General features: G+C 37.6%; 1 protein-coding gene across 5 annotated transcripts in view; it reads left to right on the top strand.

The window, feature by feature from the left end:
• Nucleotides 1–2,018: 2,018 nt before the first annotated feature.
• The window catches only part of ZMYM4 (zinc finger MYM-type containing 4), a 50,508-nt gene continuing 32,949 nt past the window's right edge, over nucleotides 2,019–19,577 (top strand). For 2 of the 5 annotated variants that reach the window (XM_087728085.1, XM_087728082.1), the window contains exons 1-3: nucleotides 2,393–3,174; nucleotides 3,660–3,735; nucleotides 19,365–19,428. In XM_087728085.1, coding sequence (XP_087584211.1) covers nucleotides 3,701–3,735; nucleotides 19,365–19,428 — 99 coding nt within the window. In that variant the 5' untranslated portion in view covers nucleotides 2,393–3,174; nucleotides 3,660–3,700. Of the gene's footprint in view, nucleotides 2,161–2,391; nucleotides 3,175–3,490; nucleotides 3,736–19,364; nucleotides 19,429–19,577 lie in introns of those variants that run through there. The other 3 variants (XM_087728084.1, XM_087728086.1, XM_087728083.1) reach the window with 3 other exon arrangements.

The following is a 19,577-nucleotide window of genomic DNA, read 5'->3' as shown; positions in this document are numbered from 1 at the left end:
CATCAGAAACAAAGATTTAGCAACTTTTAAGCAGAATGCTGCCCCATTTTACTCATAATTAACATTTTACAATCATAAGGAGCCACAATCTTCATTCATGTGAGCAACAGGCTCACAAAGCAACCCCATGGAACTTTTATGAAACAGAGGTTGCCTAGAGTCACTCTAAGGAAGATGGACTGTTTTGTGTTTCCAAATTTCATGTATATTTATGAATACATATCTTTATATATATAGTCAGAAATAAGCGCCAGAGCCCCAAAACATGTAGTTTGATATAGGCACTAAAATAAACACTGTCAGATGACAGATGACACAGGAAGTGTGCAGATATGGAGATGGTTAACTGTGGGCAGCTTTTTGCAGACACTGGACCCTTTTTGGGCCCCAGGAGCACCTATTTTTAAAAAAAGAACTGGATATTCGCTCACCCAAAAAGGGAAGCTCACTATGACCAAAGCTTACCCAAAATTTAAATGAGGATCTTGTTGGCCTTCTAAAAGCAGCTAGTGGCACATTTAACTTTTCATAACCTCTAGTAGGTTATGCATCATTTAGCAATAAATCCTCAATTTAGCTCCTGGAGAGGAAAACTATGGCAAAACTAGAGAGCAAATTAAAAAGCAGAAACATCACCCTGCCAACAAAAGTCAAGGCCATGGTTTTCCCAATTGCAATGTATGGCTGTGAAAGTTGGACCATAAGGAAGGCTGAGCACCGAAGAATGGAAGCCTTTGAAGTATGGCGCTGAAGAAGACTCCTGTAAGTCCCTTGGCCTGCCAGGCAATCAAACCAGTCAGTCCTAAAGGAGATCAACTCTGACTGCTCTTTAGAAAGCCAGATCCTGAAGAGGAAACTCAAATACTTTGGCCACCTAATGAGAAGGACAGACTCACTGGAGAAGAGCCTCATGCTGGGAAAGACGGAGGGCAAAAGATGGGGACGACAGAGAATGAGGTGGCTGGATGGAGTCACCGAAGCAGTCAGTGTGAGCTTAAATGAATTCCAGAGGATGATAGTGGACAGGAAGGCCTGGAGGAACGTTGTCCATGGGGTCGCAATGGGTTGGACACAACTTTGCAACTCACAACAGCCACCTTGTTGAATTCTTTAACGAGACCTTTCTATGCATCCCTATCTATTTATTTGCTTTAAGATATTTAATTGGAATCTGGATTCTTTCCCAATGAGCAAGGTCATTTAGTTTAGTTTACTCTATTGTCATTGTGCCTTGTACAATGAAATTAAATGCCATCTTCAGTGTACAATGGCATTTGTGCTGGAAGTGGCACTCTTTTGCGGGGGGGTGGGGGGTGGCTTATAAATGTTTCGCCAACATAAAGAAAAGGCTAGAAGGAAAACAGCTATGGCCAAAGATGCTATGGCAGCCATTCAGCGCCTGCGCAAAGGACCATCCTGCACCAGGGATGCTCTAGAGTGATGGGGTAGTCTTGCCCTTTCCAATGGCTCCTAATCCCAAAATCCATCTCTTAGTCAACCCCCCCCCTCCTTTGAGCTTCTTAATTTCAACCTCCTCTTGGCTCATGAGTATTCCTCATGACCCACTTTCTGGCTTGGCTCTTTCTTCCAGAAAGGGGTGCGTGGCCCTTTAAGAGGGCGCCATTCTAAGGCCAGTCCTAACGTGCTCCAACCTCCACAGGACGGGCCTCGTCTGCGCCGGCGCGAAAGGGAGGAGACCAGGAGGGCCCGAAAGAAAAGGGCAGGGCTATGGCTGAGGGGGCGTGCGCCTGCGCCGGGCGCCTGCGCACTAGCCTTCTCCCCGCCCCTCACGGCTTGGGCAGGTCTCTGCAGCTTTAAGAGGGTCGCGCGGCCTGGAGGGTCCAGCCGACCGTCGCCTCAGTTTTGGGCTTGGTTGCTTTCCTTCTCTTCTCTCTTCTTTTTTTTTTTCCCGTGGAGAGCTTGGACGCCTCGAGCTCCTGAGGGAGGCGCTGTGCCCCAGCCCTCCCGCCGCCTGGCGCGCCTGCCGAAGGCGGCTTGGTGAACTTTCCCGGAGCGCCCTCTGAGGGGGGCGGCACCCGCGCCCATTCCCCTCCGGCCTGGGAGCGAGGAAGAGGACAACCTCCCCCTCCCCCTCCCCATTGGCGGAGCCCCCCCAAAATGGCGGCGGCCAAGGAGGAGGGGCCAGGACCGCGCGCCAGAGTGAGTGGGCGGGGCTGGGGGCGGGCCCAGGAGGTGATCTGGGAGGAGGGAGCCTGGTTGAGGTTCCAATGGAGTCCAGGGAGGTTGTGGAGCTAAGACATGTGGGGAGGGTCCCTGAGAGGTGGGGGGATGGATGAGGCTGGAGGGGATGCCTCAAGACTTGGTGCGGGTGGGGGTGGAGCTGGGGATGCCGTGGGGGTCCAGCAGTGTTGACCCAGGCAATGAGAGCCTTGCAGAGCTCAAGAAAGGAATTGTGGGAAGGGTCATTGCCAGAGGGTCTTTGGAGGGTGGCCTTCATGCATTTTGGGGTCCTGCCCCCTTAGGTGCCAGGGAAAGGGAGTAAAGGGGATCAGGGATCCTGGGGGATGGGGGAAGCTTTGTTGGAGCAAAGCCAGAGAGGAGTTTCATGGACTAGTTTTTCTTTGGGGCAGCAGATCGAGCAGGTTGGGAGAAGGCATTGAAGATGTTGAAAAGGAGGACATGGTGATGCGGGATGCACCTGTCCCAGGGAGAAGGCCCTTAAGAGTTGAGCAGCTGAAAGGTAACAGAAGGCTGAGAGTGGAAAAGTTGGATAATGTGGGGGGAAGCATGGGTAAAAGGAAGACAGATTAGAGGTTATGTGTATGGGCAAAAAGGGTGCTTGGTACCAAGAAAATGGGGGGGGGGGTGTTAAAGGGTTATTTGCATTCAGATTTATCCTTGTGAGTTAACATCTTGGTAATGGTGGAGCCAAAAGGCATTGGTAAGTTAAACAGTTAAAAGACATGCTAAAAGTCTTGGGTATCTACCTCTGCAACCCTCTTGGGAGGATACTGCTAGATTACAGTATTTCTTAAAAGAGTAAAGTGATGACTTGTATTGATTTTCATTATTTCTCCTTTTTGGCCCTTGACTGGAGCCTTCAAAAGAGGCCTTTGTGATATTCAGCCTAGTAAACCTCTTTGAATTTGTGACTTGCCAAATACTGGATAACATCAGGTTTTTTCGGCTAAATGGACAGGTGGATTCAGCTTGGTGAGCGTGACATTAATGGGATGTATTTCTATGGGAATTTCATGTAATCTTGGTGTTGGCTCTATTTCATATTACTGGAATGTAATAATGAGTAATGTTTCCGACTTGTAGTCTAAACTGTCTGATCATTTCCTTTTTAAATTAGCATGTTGGAATTATTGTCACACATATGTGCACTTGCACTTCATTGTGACATTCTTTAATCAGTCTAAGATTAATATGCAGGGTAAACTATGTAAAAAGGTTTTATCAGTGTGCTCAGATTATAGTCCCTAGTTAGAAAAAAGAAATTAAACCACAAATCTTATCTTTTAAAAAAATGGATAAAATTACAATGAATATCAAAATCCTGCTATTGGCAATGAAATTTTGATTCTTTTGGCAAATGAAGTTCTTCAGTTACAGAGAAGGAAACTAGTATGTAATTGAGCAATCTATTTTAAACTTTCTCTCCTGCTGGTCAAACTACATGCCTTTTCCACTAGAATTTTGCTGCAGTCCCACCTATGTTTTGTGATGTCATAGCATGGAAGAGATGGAGTTTGCTGTATCAAATAGAAGGTATGCCTGCTGATGTGCTTGTGTTTGGGATGAAGGTGAAAATTCTGGCTATGTGTGTGAGCTGCTTACAATTTTAGCACAAGTTTTAATTGATATTTCCTATCAATAACATTTGCTTTGGCTTGGATCTTTTAAAAGATATAACCATTTTAAGTTCATGGAAAGGGGCTTTGGTTTTTCTCCCTAAAAAATTAACTCCTGATAATTGGGGGATTCGTGAAATATGTAAAGAGGCTGCAAATAGTATTAATTAGATGAAGAATTACAGACAATTGTCTCTTTTATATGAATGGAAAGGCAACTTGAAATCTATGCCAATATTTTCTGTCACTAACAAGTTGGATGACATCTCTTATAATTAATGCAGAATTTGTAAAAATAGACTTTTATTAGATGCCAGATACCACATGCATTTAATAGTTTATTCTTGTCAAGGAAAAATATATTTCATTTGATTAGCTGTCGAGATAATAATGTAACTGCATTTTAATTCAAGTAGCTAATAAAGATAAAATTTCTTGTACTTATTACAGATTTTATTTTAGCCCTGAGTAATGTAGCCAAACTTAGATTTGAGTAGCTGGGCGAGTAAATGTCTCATTGTGATTCTAAATTATCCTAAAATGATACATGCTTAGAACTTTTACACTAGTGTCAAATGAATTTGTTCATTTCATAGTTTATTTTTTCTGTTATAAATGAAGTTTTACATATTTCATTCCTTGCTGTAGCTTTTCTAGAGAAATAAGGAAATAATCTTCATTGAAAAATAAAACTTTAAAGTGCTGAGAATTACTATTCCACTATAATAATATAGACATTACCCATCAAACTGTCTTTCTATCAGTGAAATGTGATTTCTGGAAAGTTTTGAATCAAAGTTTCCCTAAATGAATGAGAATCTATTATAGCACTTTTTTTAAAGGGCACTGGCTAGAAACCAGGAGACTGTGACCCAAAGGTGCTTTTTCAAGAGGCAACTGGGCTTTCTGTTTTTTCTTTGAAGAGGTTTCGCTTCTCATCCAAGAAGCTGCTTCAGCTCTTGGATGAGAAGCAAAAAGTCTTCGAAGAAAAACCAGAAAGTCTAGTTGCCTCTTGAAAAAGCACCTTTGAGTCAGCCATGACCTAGATGACTGAGAATCTCCATAGACAGGAGATTGGGAGTTCTAGTCCTGTTTTAGGCATGAAAACCAGCTGCATGATTTTAAGCAAGTCCCTTTCTCTCAGTGCATAATGTCTGGCTTGGGCGATGGGCAATAAGCGGGTCCATCAATTCCTGCCCTGACCAATGGATCGATATTCAACTGTTCCAAAACTAAAAAAAGAAAGTGTTGTAGGAAAAACTCTAGGATGAAAAAAAAATCCAACATAATAATGTTAAATAACTATTAAGCAACATGTTCAGTATTATAAAGTTTAATAAAGTACATATTATTTGAATGACAACAGCTTTTATTAAGTAAGCCAACATAAAAACAATTTACATGAGCTTGTTTGGACAAATCATAATTTTACCCATGAAAAAGGCAAACTTTAGTCATGCCAGAGTACAAAGCTTAATCATGTAACACTATCTTTTAAAATGTATTCTTTGGACATGAAAGATATTATTATATATTATTACCACTAATTGCCAAAGAAGTTCATTAGATAGATATTATTTAATCTATAAATCAGCTTAAAAAGAATCAAACCAATAATACTTAGTGAAAATAGACACCTGATTGAGTAGGTGAGGATCACAAAAAAGGGCCAGGCTCTAATAGCATCAATATTTTATAGTGACCGCAACCCAGTATACCAATATGTTTCACCTAACATAATGAGGGAATCTGGAGAAAATCTTTGGAGAAAGTGTCTATAAGGAGCCAAGATTTTTAATGCCAAATTCAGACACTGGTTACAGAGCAGGTGGTTCTTTACATGTCTGGATTAATTTGGATTAACAATTTTGCAATTTCACGTCTTTGTTTTCTCATTTTTCCCGTCTTTCACTTTGTCTCTGAAGTACATGAACTATAATTTTGAAAAATGATAGGGTTTTTTTTGCAAATTAAGACTAAAAAACCCAGTAAAAAAGAGAAAGAAATCTCTAAAAAAGTAGAGTAATAAATCAGAACTGTAAAAATCTTACTTTCCTAGTTATTCATGTAGCTGTTATTGTTATTTTGCCAAAGGCAGAATATCATGTTATTTAAATTTTCCATGATTACCCTCAGCTTTGCTAATAAATCAAATTTCAACTTCTTAAATTGGTTATTGATAGTGATTCAGTTTGAAATACCTTTACCATGCCTGCTTTGAATGCTTTTTTTTTTTGCTTCTTGAATGTAAAACCATTATATTAATTATTTATCTTAGAGGAATTGCTGGGGAAATTAATGAGAATTGCATAAAACTGTTGCATTCTAAACATTTTACAGAAAAGAATATTCAATATGATTATGATTGTGTTGGTAAGTTTTATGCTTGTCAGTCTTGCATAGTAATGTTGAAATTAAATTTTCCAAGCTTCTGAATTCATATGAGGCTTTGTTTTTTTTAATGTAATTTAATTTTTATACTACCTTGCCTTGGAAAAAGCAGGCAACTTTTATTGAATATTAAGAATCAAATCAGAGTTTCTAATTAATTGTGGTTCCTGGCCAAAACCGAGAAGCATCAATTATTAAGAGATTGAGTTCATATAATTTGCAAAAATATGGCATAGCCGAGAGGGCTTGTTCATAGCAAATTATTTGGAATTGGTTATTTGCACCAACTTGATTGGCGAAGAGAGTTGATGTGCCATATGTTCAAAACAACTTCAGCTGCTTCAAATCTAGATTAGGACTGAACTCAAATACAAAATATGAAAGCATAATACTGTAAAGTGTTCCATTCTTTTTGCTAGACTAATGTAATGCAATTTTCTGTAGCTTGTTGCTTTCCAGATATATTATTGCACTCTAATTATTAGCATCTAATAACTGGGTAATGTTCAGTCTCAACACATCTGGAAGGTGCCAATCGGGAAGAATGTTTTACTATTAGTATTACATTTAGAAAAAAGTAGTTCTTAGTTGCTCCCCATGGCCTGGAAGCAAAATAGGTTATGCCAAACTCTTAAAGACTGTATAATTGTATTTCTACAGTACATGAAGACTTACCTATATTTTCATAACCGTACAAGTTATAGCATTAGTTTTCTGCTTTTATTTCAGAAATCTTAACTTCATTGTATAGTGTATATTGTCTGAAAAAATATATGTGTAAAATTGCTTCAAATTAAAGCAATTTTAATTTGTGTTTAGTAAAACCAAGCTAAAATAGTAGCAATCGTGCTATTTTTACATTGTATCGATATATGATACAATTTTTTAATAGTGAAAAGGAATTGAACTTGTGAGTGAACGTGTTCTATACCATTCTACTTTGAATTTAGTTCCAGTTATTTCATTTGGGCTTATTTACATAATGTCTAAATAGGATTACAGACTGAGGATTACACTATTCAACTACCAAGGATATTTTATTACCTTATCTTAAACTTCGTATTGCAAAACCTTTAAAGCATAGCCCAATAGTTTTTTGGGGGGATATTTATATTTTTTAAAGATGGAATAACTCAGTAAATAAAGCACATTTATCTTACTGAGACTTTAAGGGAAATATTAGGATAGTGGAAACATTACTGTAGTGTGCCTGAAGATCTGTACTAATTTACATGTGATTGTACATTTATAAGTTTTAATTTCAAAGTTGACTAGCAATATAGTCATTACACTTCCCAGTTTGATAATGTTATACTAATTGATTGGAGATATTTTTCATTTTTGAAAAATATGTCGTTTCACTTTCCTTTAAAATATGACAATACAGCTTATCAAAAGAAAAGTTTGGATACAATTAGTGTGCACTCCTTTGCTGGCTTAAGGTAATTGTTTTTGTAGCTCTTTGCTAATTTTCTTATTTTTATATCTTTATTTGTATTCTACTTTTCAGCTAGTAGGCTACAGGTAATTCATGCCTTTAAATTTATAAGCCGATGGAATCGGATGGAGCCGAGGTGGCGCAGTGGTTAGAGTGCAGTACTGCAGGCCACTTCAGCTGACTGCTAGCTGCAGTTTGGCGGTTCAAATCTCACCGGCTCAAGGTTGACTCAGCCTTCCATCCTTCCGAGGTGGGTAAAATGAGGACCCAGATTGTGGGGGCAATATGCTGACTCTGTAAACCGCTTAGAGAGGGCTGAAAGCTCTATGAAGCGATATATAAGTCTAACTGCTATTGCTATTGCTAGCATAATGTAGAAGTGAGAGGGAAGAAAGATGAAAGCATAGTTAAGTGTATTATTCATATTGGAAAAGCGAAATAATTATTTTAACTATTGTTTACCAAAAACCACTGTTAATATTTTTACCATCAAATGCTTGTATGTTTTTATTTAAAACATATTTTAATTCTGTGCATCACATGTTTGGATATATCTCAGTAATTCCCAAAGTTTTATCTATAAAAGCATAATAGCATGGCTTTCATGTGGTCATTTACCAAATTCACCCAGCAGATGTGCCCAATCATGAGGTGAATAGATTATATTCTGAAACCCACCCAAATATATTTTGAATTCATGCATAATCATTATTTTCTATTTCTTTAATTCATAGCAAATGGCAGCCTCTTTATGATCTGGGGAGATTTTGGAAATCCCAGGGCTGTAGACTAGACTGGAAAATTTAAAAATATCCCACAAGAAAGCAATAAGAAATCATTTCTATATTATGCCAATAATACAACAGCATAGATCACCCATGCATTCATCAGGATTTGAGCTTGGTTCAGAAATGACCTTTCCTTTATTTTAGACACTTACCAGATAATCAAAGATAACATTATTTAAATGAACATTGCAGAATACAATCAATTCTCCAAAGCACCCCTTTTCCTATGCTGGACAGTTCTATCACCCAGGCTCTTAATAGAATAGTTTAGTAATCCCTGAGAGGACACAGGTGAGTTACCTGCATAGGCCTAGTTTGCATAGGCAAACTTGTCACTTGATTTTCCAAAAACCTAAGTGTTTGCAAGAGGGGATGTAGAAACTGTTCATTGAAAAATGATGCTTATTGTGATCCAAACACAGAAGAATACACTACAGGTTCCGTGATGTGTCTGGCAGGAGAGCTGAATTTGGGAACATACTAAGCACATGCAGTGCGCAATGTTGTAGTCATTCCCAAAAGCCTGTAATTGTTTCAGGCTATTGGTTCTAGAGAGCCAGAATGTGTGATACAGGAGATCTGTGTCAGGAATTTCGTGTGGGATCTGAGACTGTTTTGGTCTGCTGGGATCTGAAATATGTGCTGCATTACATACATCATTGCTAACAATAATAATCTCGCTGACTGTGCAACCAACCATAATGTATTTGACATTCCTGCCTTGACTATCAATGATTCTGTTTGTGTGGGTTTCTTGATTTTTTTAAAATAATGTTCTCAGATTAATGAGGCTTTTACATTTTTAATGATTATGGTAACCCATGGAATTTTAGTTATCAAGGAAAAGTATGATCAATGTGTAACAGAATTAGGGAGTGTGAGAGAGAAGGGGGGAGAGGGAGGATTGGAATGGGAGGATTGGATTTGTTTTTTTAAAGGAAAGCAATTCATTCTTGATAGTTGTGGATGTTTTTCTGATGAGATTTTCCTCTTTCTGGCATGATCTTTTCCTGTATAGGGGGAATACACAGATATTCCATGAGTCAAATGGCAGTTTCAAGAGAGAAAGAGTTTTTATAGCAAGAATGAGTTCATTCCACCCCCCCAGATCCATACAACAAAAGGCTTGTTTTCTCTTTCTTTGCCCCCTTCTGCTTTTAGCTCTTTTAAAACTTTGGGGTCATCCACAAAAATCAACTGTGTCAATAGAGTTCATAAATTTGACAATCTGAAATAAACTTCAATTGCAACTCTGTTATAGTAATTTTGGCAATGTTGTTAGCAAACAGACTTGGACAAAAATTAGAAACCATGGCTATGAATGTGTTTGCGACAGAGAAAGGCACCCCTCACCGTCCCCCAACCCTAATTGGATGCTTTTCTTGGAGGGGTTTTTTTGTCTCTGTGTGTGGGATGTTTTCTTTTCAAAAAGATTGGGAATATTGAATAAGTGAAATTGCTACTCAAATCTTCTGTCCACGTTTTAAAAACTGGATCAACTTCAAGGGGATTTTCAATCTCTATTTTTTCTCCTCTATTCTTTGGTGTCTTTGATTGAGGGGATTTCCAAAACCCATTTGTAATATGACCCAAGGGTTTGCTGTTCTAAATTTTTATGGAATAAGTGGTTTCTTTTCAGGTGGGGGGATTACATTGAGATATCCATATGCTCCTACTCTTTCCCCATGCAGTTCTTTTGCTATGGAGGGGCTTTTCCATATAGAGAGCTGGTTTGGAGTACTGGTTAAGGTATTAGTCTAGAAACCAGGAGAATGTGAGTTCTAGTCCTGCCTTAGATATAAATGCCTGCTGGATGCCAATTATTTTCTCTCAGCCCAATCTACTTCACAGGGTTGTTGTGGAGAAAAATAAGAAGAGGAAGGAGTATTAGGTATGTTGCCACCATGAGTTACTTATCAACTCATAAAGGGAAGATAAGAAAAATCAAACAAACAAATGTCCCAGATTAAATCTTGGATTCTCCAGGTATGGCTGAGAAATAATGCTGACTGATTCCATGGATAGCATAGCTATCAGTACCTCCAGACTTACAGATCAACCCATGGTTTTATCTAGAAAAACCAATTTTGTATTACTGAAGTATTTTTGTGCTTAGTACTTAGAACTTCCATGAGCATAGTTGGAGGAAGTGGAACAAAGAGTGATAAAGCAACAGCAAAGCAATGTTCCTACTACAAGGAATCACTGCATATCCCAGACATTGATTACATTCCTCTCTTGAGCAAAACTGCTGATAGTGTTTGAGGAAAACAAGTTATTGCTGGAATAGAACAGAAAAGCTAGGTATAATTATTACATATGGCTAATATTGAACTTCCAGCATGTGGAGGGTGCCAAGATTTTAGTAATCTTCCTCCTCCTTCAGGAGGAACACAAATGTAAAATAATTACATTTTTTCACACATAAAGATAAATTCAGTGGGGTGCTTTAAAAAATAACCATTTCTATACAAAGCTGAATTAAAAGGTATTGGTCCAAATTACATAGCTGCTCTTTTGTGTTAGTGATCTAATGTTGCTGGAATATTTTGCTGACATATTTGCACTAGCTCGAATTTGTCCCTTTTGAAAAGCAGCTTCAATGGCTGTGTTTATTGTTTAATGTTATATGGCCCCGGTTGTGCACAGTATATATGTGACTATACGAAAATGAAAATGGAAAATAAAAACACATTTACACACACACACACACACAAAATAAGAAAAAGAAAAGCAGCTTCAAACATGTATCTGTGTATGTTTGTGTGTATCTTCCATTTATTACAGTGTAAATAGCAGAATCATGCATGCCCTTGAGGAATTCTGTGGTGGGTTTAATTTTCCCCGTATTACTTCTCTGTGTTGTTTTAAAATAGCTGCTGAATATTGTGACATTTTTCTTCATATCTTGACAAACCTTAACTACTGATTGTCAAGCTGCCATTAAGGAAAGCGAAGTAGAATTAATAAAAAAATACTGTTGATCCAAGATACTGATATTGTTATTATTACCTACAAAATATGTAGTTTTCCCTAAAACTCTTACCCTAATCACTTGGTTCATCCTATTCTTGAACAATTTGAACAACTCAACATTTCCATCTGACTGCCTTGCTTGAGAAAACATGAATTTTCTCTGTTCACTTGCCTTGAACAGCTCCTTTAAGTGGGGAGTTATAATCCACTCATTTTTAGCTGAGCTGGCCTTGCTGGGAATGTTCTTGAATAAAGAGGGCAGGTTGTATTGAGACAGGGAAGAGGATGAGCATGCAACAACCCTCCCCTTGTAGTTTTGGTGGTTGATCGGCTGGCGCTAGACACGGGCCGCTGCAACAGCTGCTAATGCTAGGGGGCTCTACACTTCCAGCAGAACCTTCCTGAGTTCACAGCTCAAGCAAGCTCCCTTCTTAGTTGCGCTCTATGGCTGTCCTGACCTCTAGAGGTTCACTTCCTGTTGGAAATGCTGCTTTTCCTGCAGCAGGTATATGCAGCAGGCTGGCTCTTTGTTACCCACTGCACTTCTTTCTCCTCTCTCTTTAGATGCTATGAAGGTAGGAATTGCTACCCTACAAAGGTTCCCCGAAAAGGCACTTGCCTGTGGAATGACCATGGTTTCTATGAATGATAAAGGGAGTTTCTCAAGCCTAGGGGAGGGGGAGGGGACTGTGATATTGACTAAAGTGATTAACATTATCCCCCTCCCCCTCATCAGTGTGTCCCAGGGCTGGGAGCTACTGCCTAGACATTATTTTGTCAGGGTTTAGGAATATCTGAAATTTTGATGCTGTTAAATAAATGATTTGGTTATTCTGCACATTTTTTTAAAAAAGAAGTTTGTTTTAAAAGCATGCTACATGCAAGTTGAAAAATGTGTTGTTATGGTTCTTCAGTTTCAGAAGAAATACTAAGTTCTCAGAACTTGCTATAATGGAGTAAAACATTATTGGGTCATAGACCTCCCCCCCCCCAAAAAAAATTGTTGCTGTGTGTCAGTCTTGTCCATCTCAATTTGTTCAGATACACCACTTCTATTTTTGTGTTACAAAAATTAAGAGATTTGAATTAAATATGTAGTGTCTAAAAGCTTTTGGAATATTTGTTCTACATTTCAATGTTGTCCTATCCTAATGGGGTCAAGGTTTTGGTTATTTCCTCATGGAATTGGGGTAATAAAAAGTTACAATATTGGGAAAAGGTGATTAAATGTAATCACTGTCTGATAAAGACATTTAGGGCCAGTTACTAGGAATGTTATCTTCCCTGAAATTGCTGGTCAGTTTTAACAGTACTTAGTTGCATCAGTTGATTCATTTAATACAAGAAGGCTTCCAGTATTTCTATTTTTATACGTTGCTCTTCTGAAACATAATGACTTCATAATCTTCACAACCCTGTAGAGTAGACCAGAATTTTTAATTCCATATTGCAGATGGAGAAGCACATTTTGAGTGTTCATAGTTGCATGTTTATTTATTATTTATTTAAACAATTTACATGGTCACCCATGTTTACTTCAGTAACTCTTTACATTTCACAGCACTTCTAATATCAGTAATATCAATGTTAGGGTAACTGTTCACTTATATTATCTTTCCTAATGTATCTTTTATGGGGTATTTCTTTTGAAATAGTGTTTTGGGCTACAGTACATTAGTTATTGTAGATCAGATGCAATTCCTTTTATGGACCTTGCACTATGCATTCTGTATAATGAAAAATAAGGTCCAAATTATTGCTAATGTAACTTCATTCTGTATTCTTGCCACCTCATGTCTTTTAAAGTCCATTCTTCTTTTCATGAAGTATTGATGTAAAAATTACATTTCCCATTTCCAAGTAAAATTCATTTACATAAACATGTATATTTACCCATCTAATATTTACACATCAGTGATCTTGAAATGAAAATTAAGTCTGTTAAGATAACTTCATTTATTGCATTCATTCTTTTCCAATCAGTTGCCTCCTATTTATGTATTTTCTTTAATTTAGCTTTTCTGCTATTACAACTATAGGACCAAAGGAAAACATGTAACGTAGAGAATTCATAATTATAATATTCAACTTTTTTATTAAACTGTCATGGCTCTATTAAAAATTTTGAGAGCATATAAAAATATAGTAATACTTTTCTCCAGAAATATAATTCAGAAATATTCAAAAGAAGTTTGCCTTGCAGCAAACGGATGATGATATATACTAAATTACAGGACACCTTTATTCCAATTTATGTTTGCCTGATGTTACTAGGACAGTTTGTTTAAAAGAAGTGTGAGAATTAAATGGGAGAGTAGTTTAGGCTTTGCCTTGCAAAAAGGGCAAGATAACAATTGTGCCTTTAAAAAGGTTATTTGTAAAGTTATCAGACCATTTAACATGCAATTCCTTTCTTGTGCAGAAAGGATTAGTTCTGCTTTCAACTCCGCCCAACCCCATGGCTGCAAATAAGTTGGAAGATATGATCCAGGATCTCCTGAATGATTTTGGTGTTGGTGTTGGCATATGGTATATTTAAAATAAATTTAAAACAATTTTTTTTATTTTGTTCATGGATCTGTAAGATTTCACTTAATTCAACAGTGTGTGTATGTGTGTGTGTACACACACAGAGTATATCACAAAAGTGAGTACACCCCTCATATTTTGTAAATATTTAAGTACATCTTTTCATGTGACCTGAATAAATGACACTTGTAAAGTAGTGAGTATACAGCTTGTATAACTGTGTAAATATGCTGTCCCCTCAAAATAACGCCCACACACAGTCATTAATGTGTAAACAGCTGGCAACAAAAGTTAGTACAGTGAGGGGGTGTACTCAGTTCTGTGATATACATATGTATGTATGTATATATCTATACATATGTATGTGTGTGTATATATATATATATGTATGTATGTATACACACACACACACACACACACACACACACACACACAAATACAAATATATATAAAAGCCAAGTACTACTCACTCATCATGAAATCTCCAGAACTTTAAAGTCTACAAACGTGAAATTTGGCACGTATGTTCCTCTTGGCTTTTAGGCGCTCGCTAAGAAAGGATTTTTCTATGGCCATCAGATCATTAGTATTTCTTATACAATAATTAACACCTTCTGATGCTAAGGAGTTAGACATTCTATTCCCCCTCCCCACCTGAAAACAAATCTGTTCCAACTGCCAGTTGCCTCACATTCCGTTACCTCAGTTCAAACTGGCAGACGTTCCACTCCTTCACTCAGGAGCGGTCTGGGGCTCCTTACAGTATTAAATGTCGGTACCTCACCAAAATGTCTATGCCTTCCACCTATGGAACTGCTTCCGGACTCAAGGTGGCAAGAGAGAGATTCCCTCATGAGTTTCAATCACAGGCCACCCCTGAGCCAATGGATTGTGAACTGAATTTCTCCTGCATTGAGTCCCAGCCCCAACTCACTTCTTACCCTGACTTCCTCAGTTCAGACGAATCTGTTCCTTCTACTGTAACACCAGTTAAAGGGAAGAGAGGGAAAAAACGCAGGAAAAGATTTACAGATGCGATTAGGAGAAGACAATTAAGGGAAGCTGGAAAAAAGTATCGTCAAAGTCATCCCAAAGTCACTAGAGGGGCTGTAAAGCGGTACGCATCCAATAACCCCAACGTTAATCAGGCAGCTACAGCTAAATACAATGAAAAGATATTACAAATCAGATCAAGCTTTAAGTGTCAATTTATCAAGCCCGATCACATAGTGTCGTATCCAGCTTTTGTGTGTGTGTTTGTGTGTGTGCGCGTGTGTATGTATATGTGTGTGTGCGTGTGTGTGACAATCTGTTTTGCACAATTTGGGGCCCAAAAGCATTTCTTAACACAAAAAGTATAACAGGAAACCAAAGGTGGGCGAAAAGATTTTGATATAGTGAGAAGCAAAGGAGAATTTGGCCTGGAGCAACCATTCCTAACTGGTTGTCCTCTAGATATATAAATTGAACTTTTAGCACAAGAATTACATTTTCCTTTAATGAGGTACAAAAAAGCAGTTCTGTAAAACTTGGATTAATATTGAAAACAGGCCAAAGGACTCCTGTTGACTGCCAGAACCGTGGATGAAGTGAGAAAGAATCAAACTTTTTTTTATTACATTTCACTCAGAAGTAATTTATGTCACTTGAAGGAGGGGGATGGAAAAGTTTGAGAAGTTGGAATTGAATTGCTATAACTTATTCAGGAACTCAGAAGTAAACTTTATTAAAGAACAAGATTTTGGAATCACCTGAATGGTGAGTTGATTTTGCATTTGCAGCTGGCACTTTGACTTGGTGACAATCCTGGTCTCTTAAATTTTGGAGCTGATTCCTACTAGGGAACAGGTTTGTCTGCTCTTGCACAAAATATAGTAATATTTTAATGCCAGCTTTATTTTTGCTTTATTTCAAGAAATGAAATGCTCCATGTAATGTACTAACCTAACCTTGGTTTGATTGTTGCAATCTAAACCAAACTTTTTTTTTAACCAGTCCCATCTTTTGGAAGTGTGTAAGCATAAAATTTCCTATAGAAGTATATAGCTTTCACTTAGGTCAGTGTTCCATTTGGATATAAATGCATGTGTAAGTGAAAACCACAAGTTTTATTGAAAAACTCCTATGGAATGCTTTTCTTTTACTGTAACAATAAACAGTTTATTTTTTTAAATATTTAGAAATAACTACTTTTATGTTTAAAAGACCCTAAAATTATCCAGATTCGCATAGTCTGAAAAGATTTGTTCATTTCTTTCAAATGTTGTTGGGGGTCATTCTTTTTGGCAGTTAACATGCACAACAAACGTATAAGTTGGGAACATGAGCACACTCATTGGTTTTGGTTTGTTATACATAGTAACAACATCTGTGAATTTCATGTGTTACTAGACTAGAGCAATTTGAGTTCAGCTGAGATACTGTGAACTTTGTATTTTCAGCACCAAGTTGTTAAGATGTTATAGTATCCTTTCTCATGTAAACTATGTGGCCAAACAATAACAAATGTATTTATTTTACAAGCAAATTATTTCCATTTTCAATTGCATGCATTGTTACATTTTGCAAACATATTGTACTGGAATTCAAATTTTATATTTCTAAAGCAGTAATAATAGAATATATAATTTTTAGGACATCTTAGAATCAAATCTAAATGATTTTACTAGACTTTAGTTTTATTCTTTTAACATTCTGGAATCAAAGCTGTATAAGAAATCTTGTTGAAGCAAAAACAAGAGAAGCTAAAATCCCTCTCAAAAATAGAAAAGGGTCTTTACTATTTGCTTTCTCATCAAAACATAACCCTTCTAAAATATGCTAATTAAAATAAAACTGTCTAAATGGATAAAACCTGTTCTAAAATGAAACAATTAAGTATGGGCTAAAAATCCACTTTTATAGAACACCAAAAAGGACAACTCAGGGAAAACAACAGGTTTTCCAGCTTGCCTTTAAAAAAAAAACCTGTTTCATCTAAAAAAAGTGTTATGTTGGCCACTCTTTCCTAATCTTGTGCCTTTCAGTTGTGTTAATTGATTGCTCCTGGGGAGCCATAGTTGTCTTGATTGAATGATGGGAGTCATAATCCTGCATATCTGCAGGACATAAAGTTAGGGAGAAGTCTGATATAGATAGGACAAGGAAGTTGGTGGGAGTGTTTGTTGCTGCTCTGAAAGTGCGGTTTTATGTTGTGGATTTTAATGTTGTAAGCTATCCAGCACAGAATCAGTGTCTGTGAGTTGGGCAGCTGTATAAATCTGTTTAATAAATACAATCAAATCTTTTTTTTAAAAAACCAATTCTGGATAAGCTTACAGCCAAAAGAAATGATTTTCCATTACAAATCTATAAACTGATGTGCTACTGCCTGGTCCAAACAGTTTCTACAAATGATTCCTAAAGCACTACTGGCAGTCTCCCAAATAGTTAAACAATTGCCCAGACCAAATTAATACTACCTGGAACTGACTGAAGCTCTTAGCCATGGCTGCAGGTTACTAGCGGAAATACCTGTGTTTCAAAACTTAAAAAGAGTGCAGATGCTAGATGACGCCTTCAACCTTTGAGGGTGTCATATTTTGGGGGAAGTCCCTAAAAGATCTTGCTCAAAGTTAAGGAGAAGAAAAAAGTCCTTCCAGCCCACCTGTATTGGTGACTACTGTAGGTAGTCTGCTGGGGTCCAAACTTAAATTATTTTCATCCCTGGTCTAGAACCAGAGGTAGGGGAGAATCCAGAAGCTCTTGGAAGGGAACTGAATGGAACTAAAAGAAGATGCAGCAATAACCCAACCATTCATGTTCTTACAAAATCTATCAGGAAGACATCAAAGTTGTTTTTGGCAGTTGCCAAGATCTTTTGAAAGCAGCTCTCAAGATTCTCCTTTTCTCTTCTGATAGATTAACTGGATTCCTCCTGAGTGCAGATTTTTCACTGAATATAAAGTCAGTTCTTTAGTACTGTTTTTTTTTTTTACACCTATGTTTTTTTAATCCTATGCTTCAAAGTTCTAAATTTTGCTTGTCTGTCTCTTAACTTACTGTTCTCTACTGCCATCTGTAGACCTTGATCTTGCATGCCAGAAGCGTGGGAGAGTAAATATCAGAAAAGATCATCTCTTGTCCGTTATAGGAAAAATCTTTATGGAAAGATTTTGAGTGTTGTGTTCCAGTTAAAGATTTTTAGAAGGATATTTATTTGTTTGTTTGGTGTATGGCATCTACAGAGGTCATGCAATCACTGAGAAGATGGAAGGATATTTGTAATAGAGTATCTATGCATCTTGAAATTAAGAAATAGAGACCTGGCAAAGTATGTCATATATGATGTACCGGTATTTATTTTATTGGTTTATCAACCACCTCTGTTTCTGTGACAGCTCTAGACAATATATAATCATGTAGTAAATATGTCCTTAAAACCAAAACAAAAGGAGGTTAATCATAGCAACTGTTAACAACTCACATTGGGGAAACCATAAATACTAATATAAGCTTCAATCAAACTCAGATACCAGACCCCAAATTATGCTGCTTTGGGATCTGCTGAAAGAGCCAGATCTTCAGAGGTTTCCTAAAAGCTAGCAGGAATATGGCTATATAGATAGCCATGAGGAATGCTGCTCCCGAGGGCAGGGGTGGCCAGAGAGAATGGACAGGTTGTACCGACTTGTGTCACTTGCTGCTCTTACTGGGTTGACAACAGGCAATGATGGTGGCATGTCTGGTTTTTAATTGCTTCTACTTCTAGAATGTATGTGTCAGTACCTCCCCATTAGGTAATTAGGAAAGAAGACCACGAGACTCCGTAGGTAGAAATCAAGTGTACTTTTACTAATTATAAATGATTAAAGGCATAGCGAAGCGAAGACTGATTATTTAGGCGGAAAGCGATTGATATATAGAATAACCCATTCCCCACCCCTTGGCATCACAGTTACAGTCCAATCATAATTCTCCCAAGTGTCAGGTGTGAGATAACTTCAAAAGGCATCACTAAGATGGAATGTCGGTGCCGTTAGTCCTGGCGGGAACCTCCTACACATGCGTAGTCCGACAGGCAGCTGAGCTCCAGAATCTTCCTCCAGCACAATTAGTAACCCCTCCCAAATACCATGCCCTCCCTCCCCGTTTCATGGCAGCCGAAGCAGCAGCAAAGCAGAGGCTGACATTATGAAGAAAATGGAATATCCAAAGCTGAATGGTGTGGCTATTGCACTTACAAACAAGCTGATCAAACTGCTACTACTGCTTATCTTACAGGAGATTAATATATGGTATCTAGAATCATTTCTTCATATCAACTTATAATTATAAGAAATGGCAATCAAGGGTTATGATGTTTTATTTGAACAAAAATGTTTTGTGTTCAGAGACAGATCTCAAACTTCTTCCTAAAACAATAATCTTTATATACATTAACAGGTGGAGAAGCAAGGCCTGTTCCAAGTGGCAGCATAGGGTGCTTCAATCTGTGGAATGTCTTCAGGTATGAAAAATTATCCACAAGTCTCTGATGGGTTGAATTTAAAATATACTAAACTGTAAAATAATATGAGGATAAAGAGAATTACTCCAGAAGGCAGGATAAGATTGATTTACATAAGATTTTTCTCTTGTTTAATGAGAACATTTAGA

This window comes from Thamnophis sirtalis, unplaced genomic scaffold (assembly GCF_051295495.1).
Source record: "Thamnophis sirtalis isolate CommonGarterSnake01/CBP01778 unplaced genomic scaffold, rThaSir2_p1.2 scaffold_13, whole genome shotgun sequence".
Lineage (NCBI taxonomy): Eukaryota > Metazoa > Chordata > Lepidosauria > Squamata > Natricidae > Thamnophis > Thamnophis sirtalis.
Note: the sequence above shows the minus strand (reverse complement) of the source record. Positions and strands in the feature narration are given on the sequence as shown.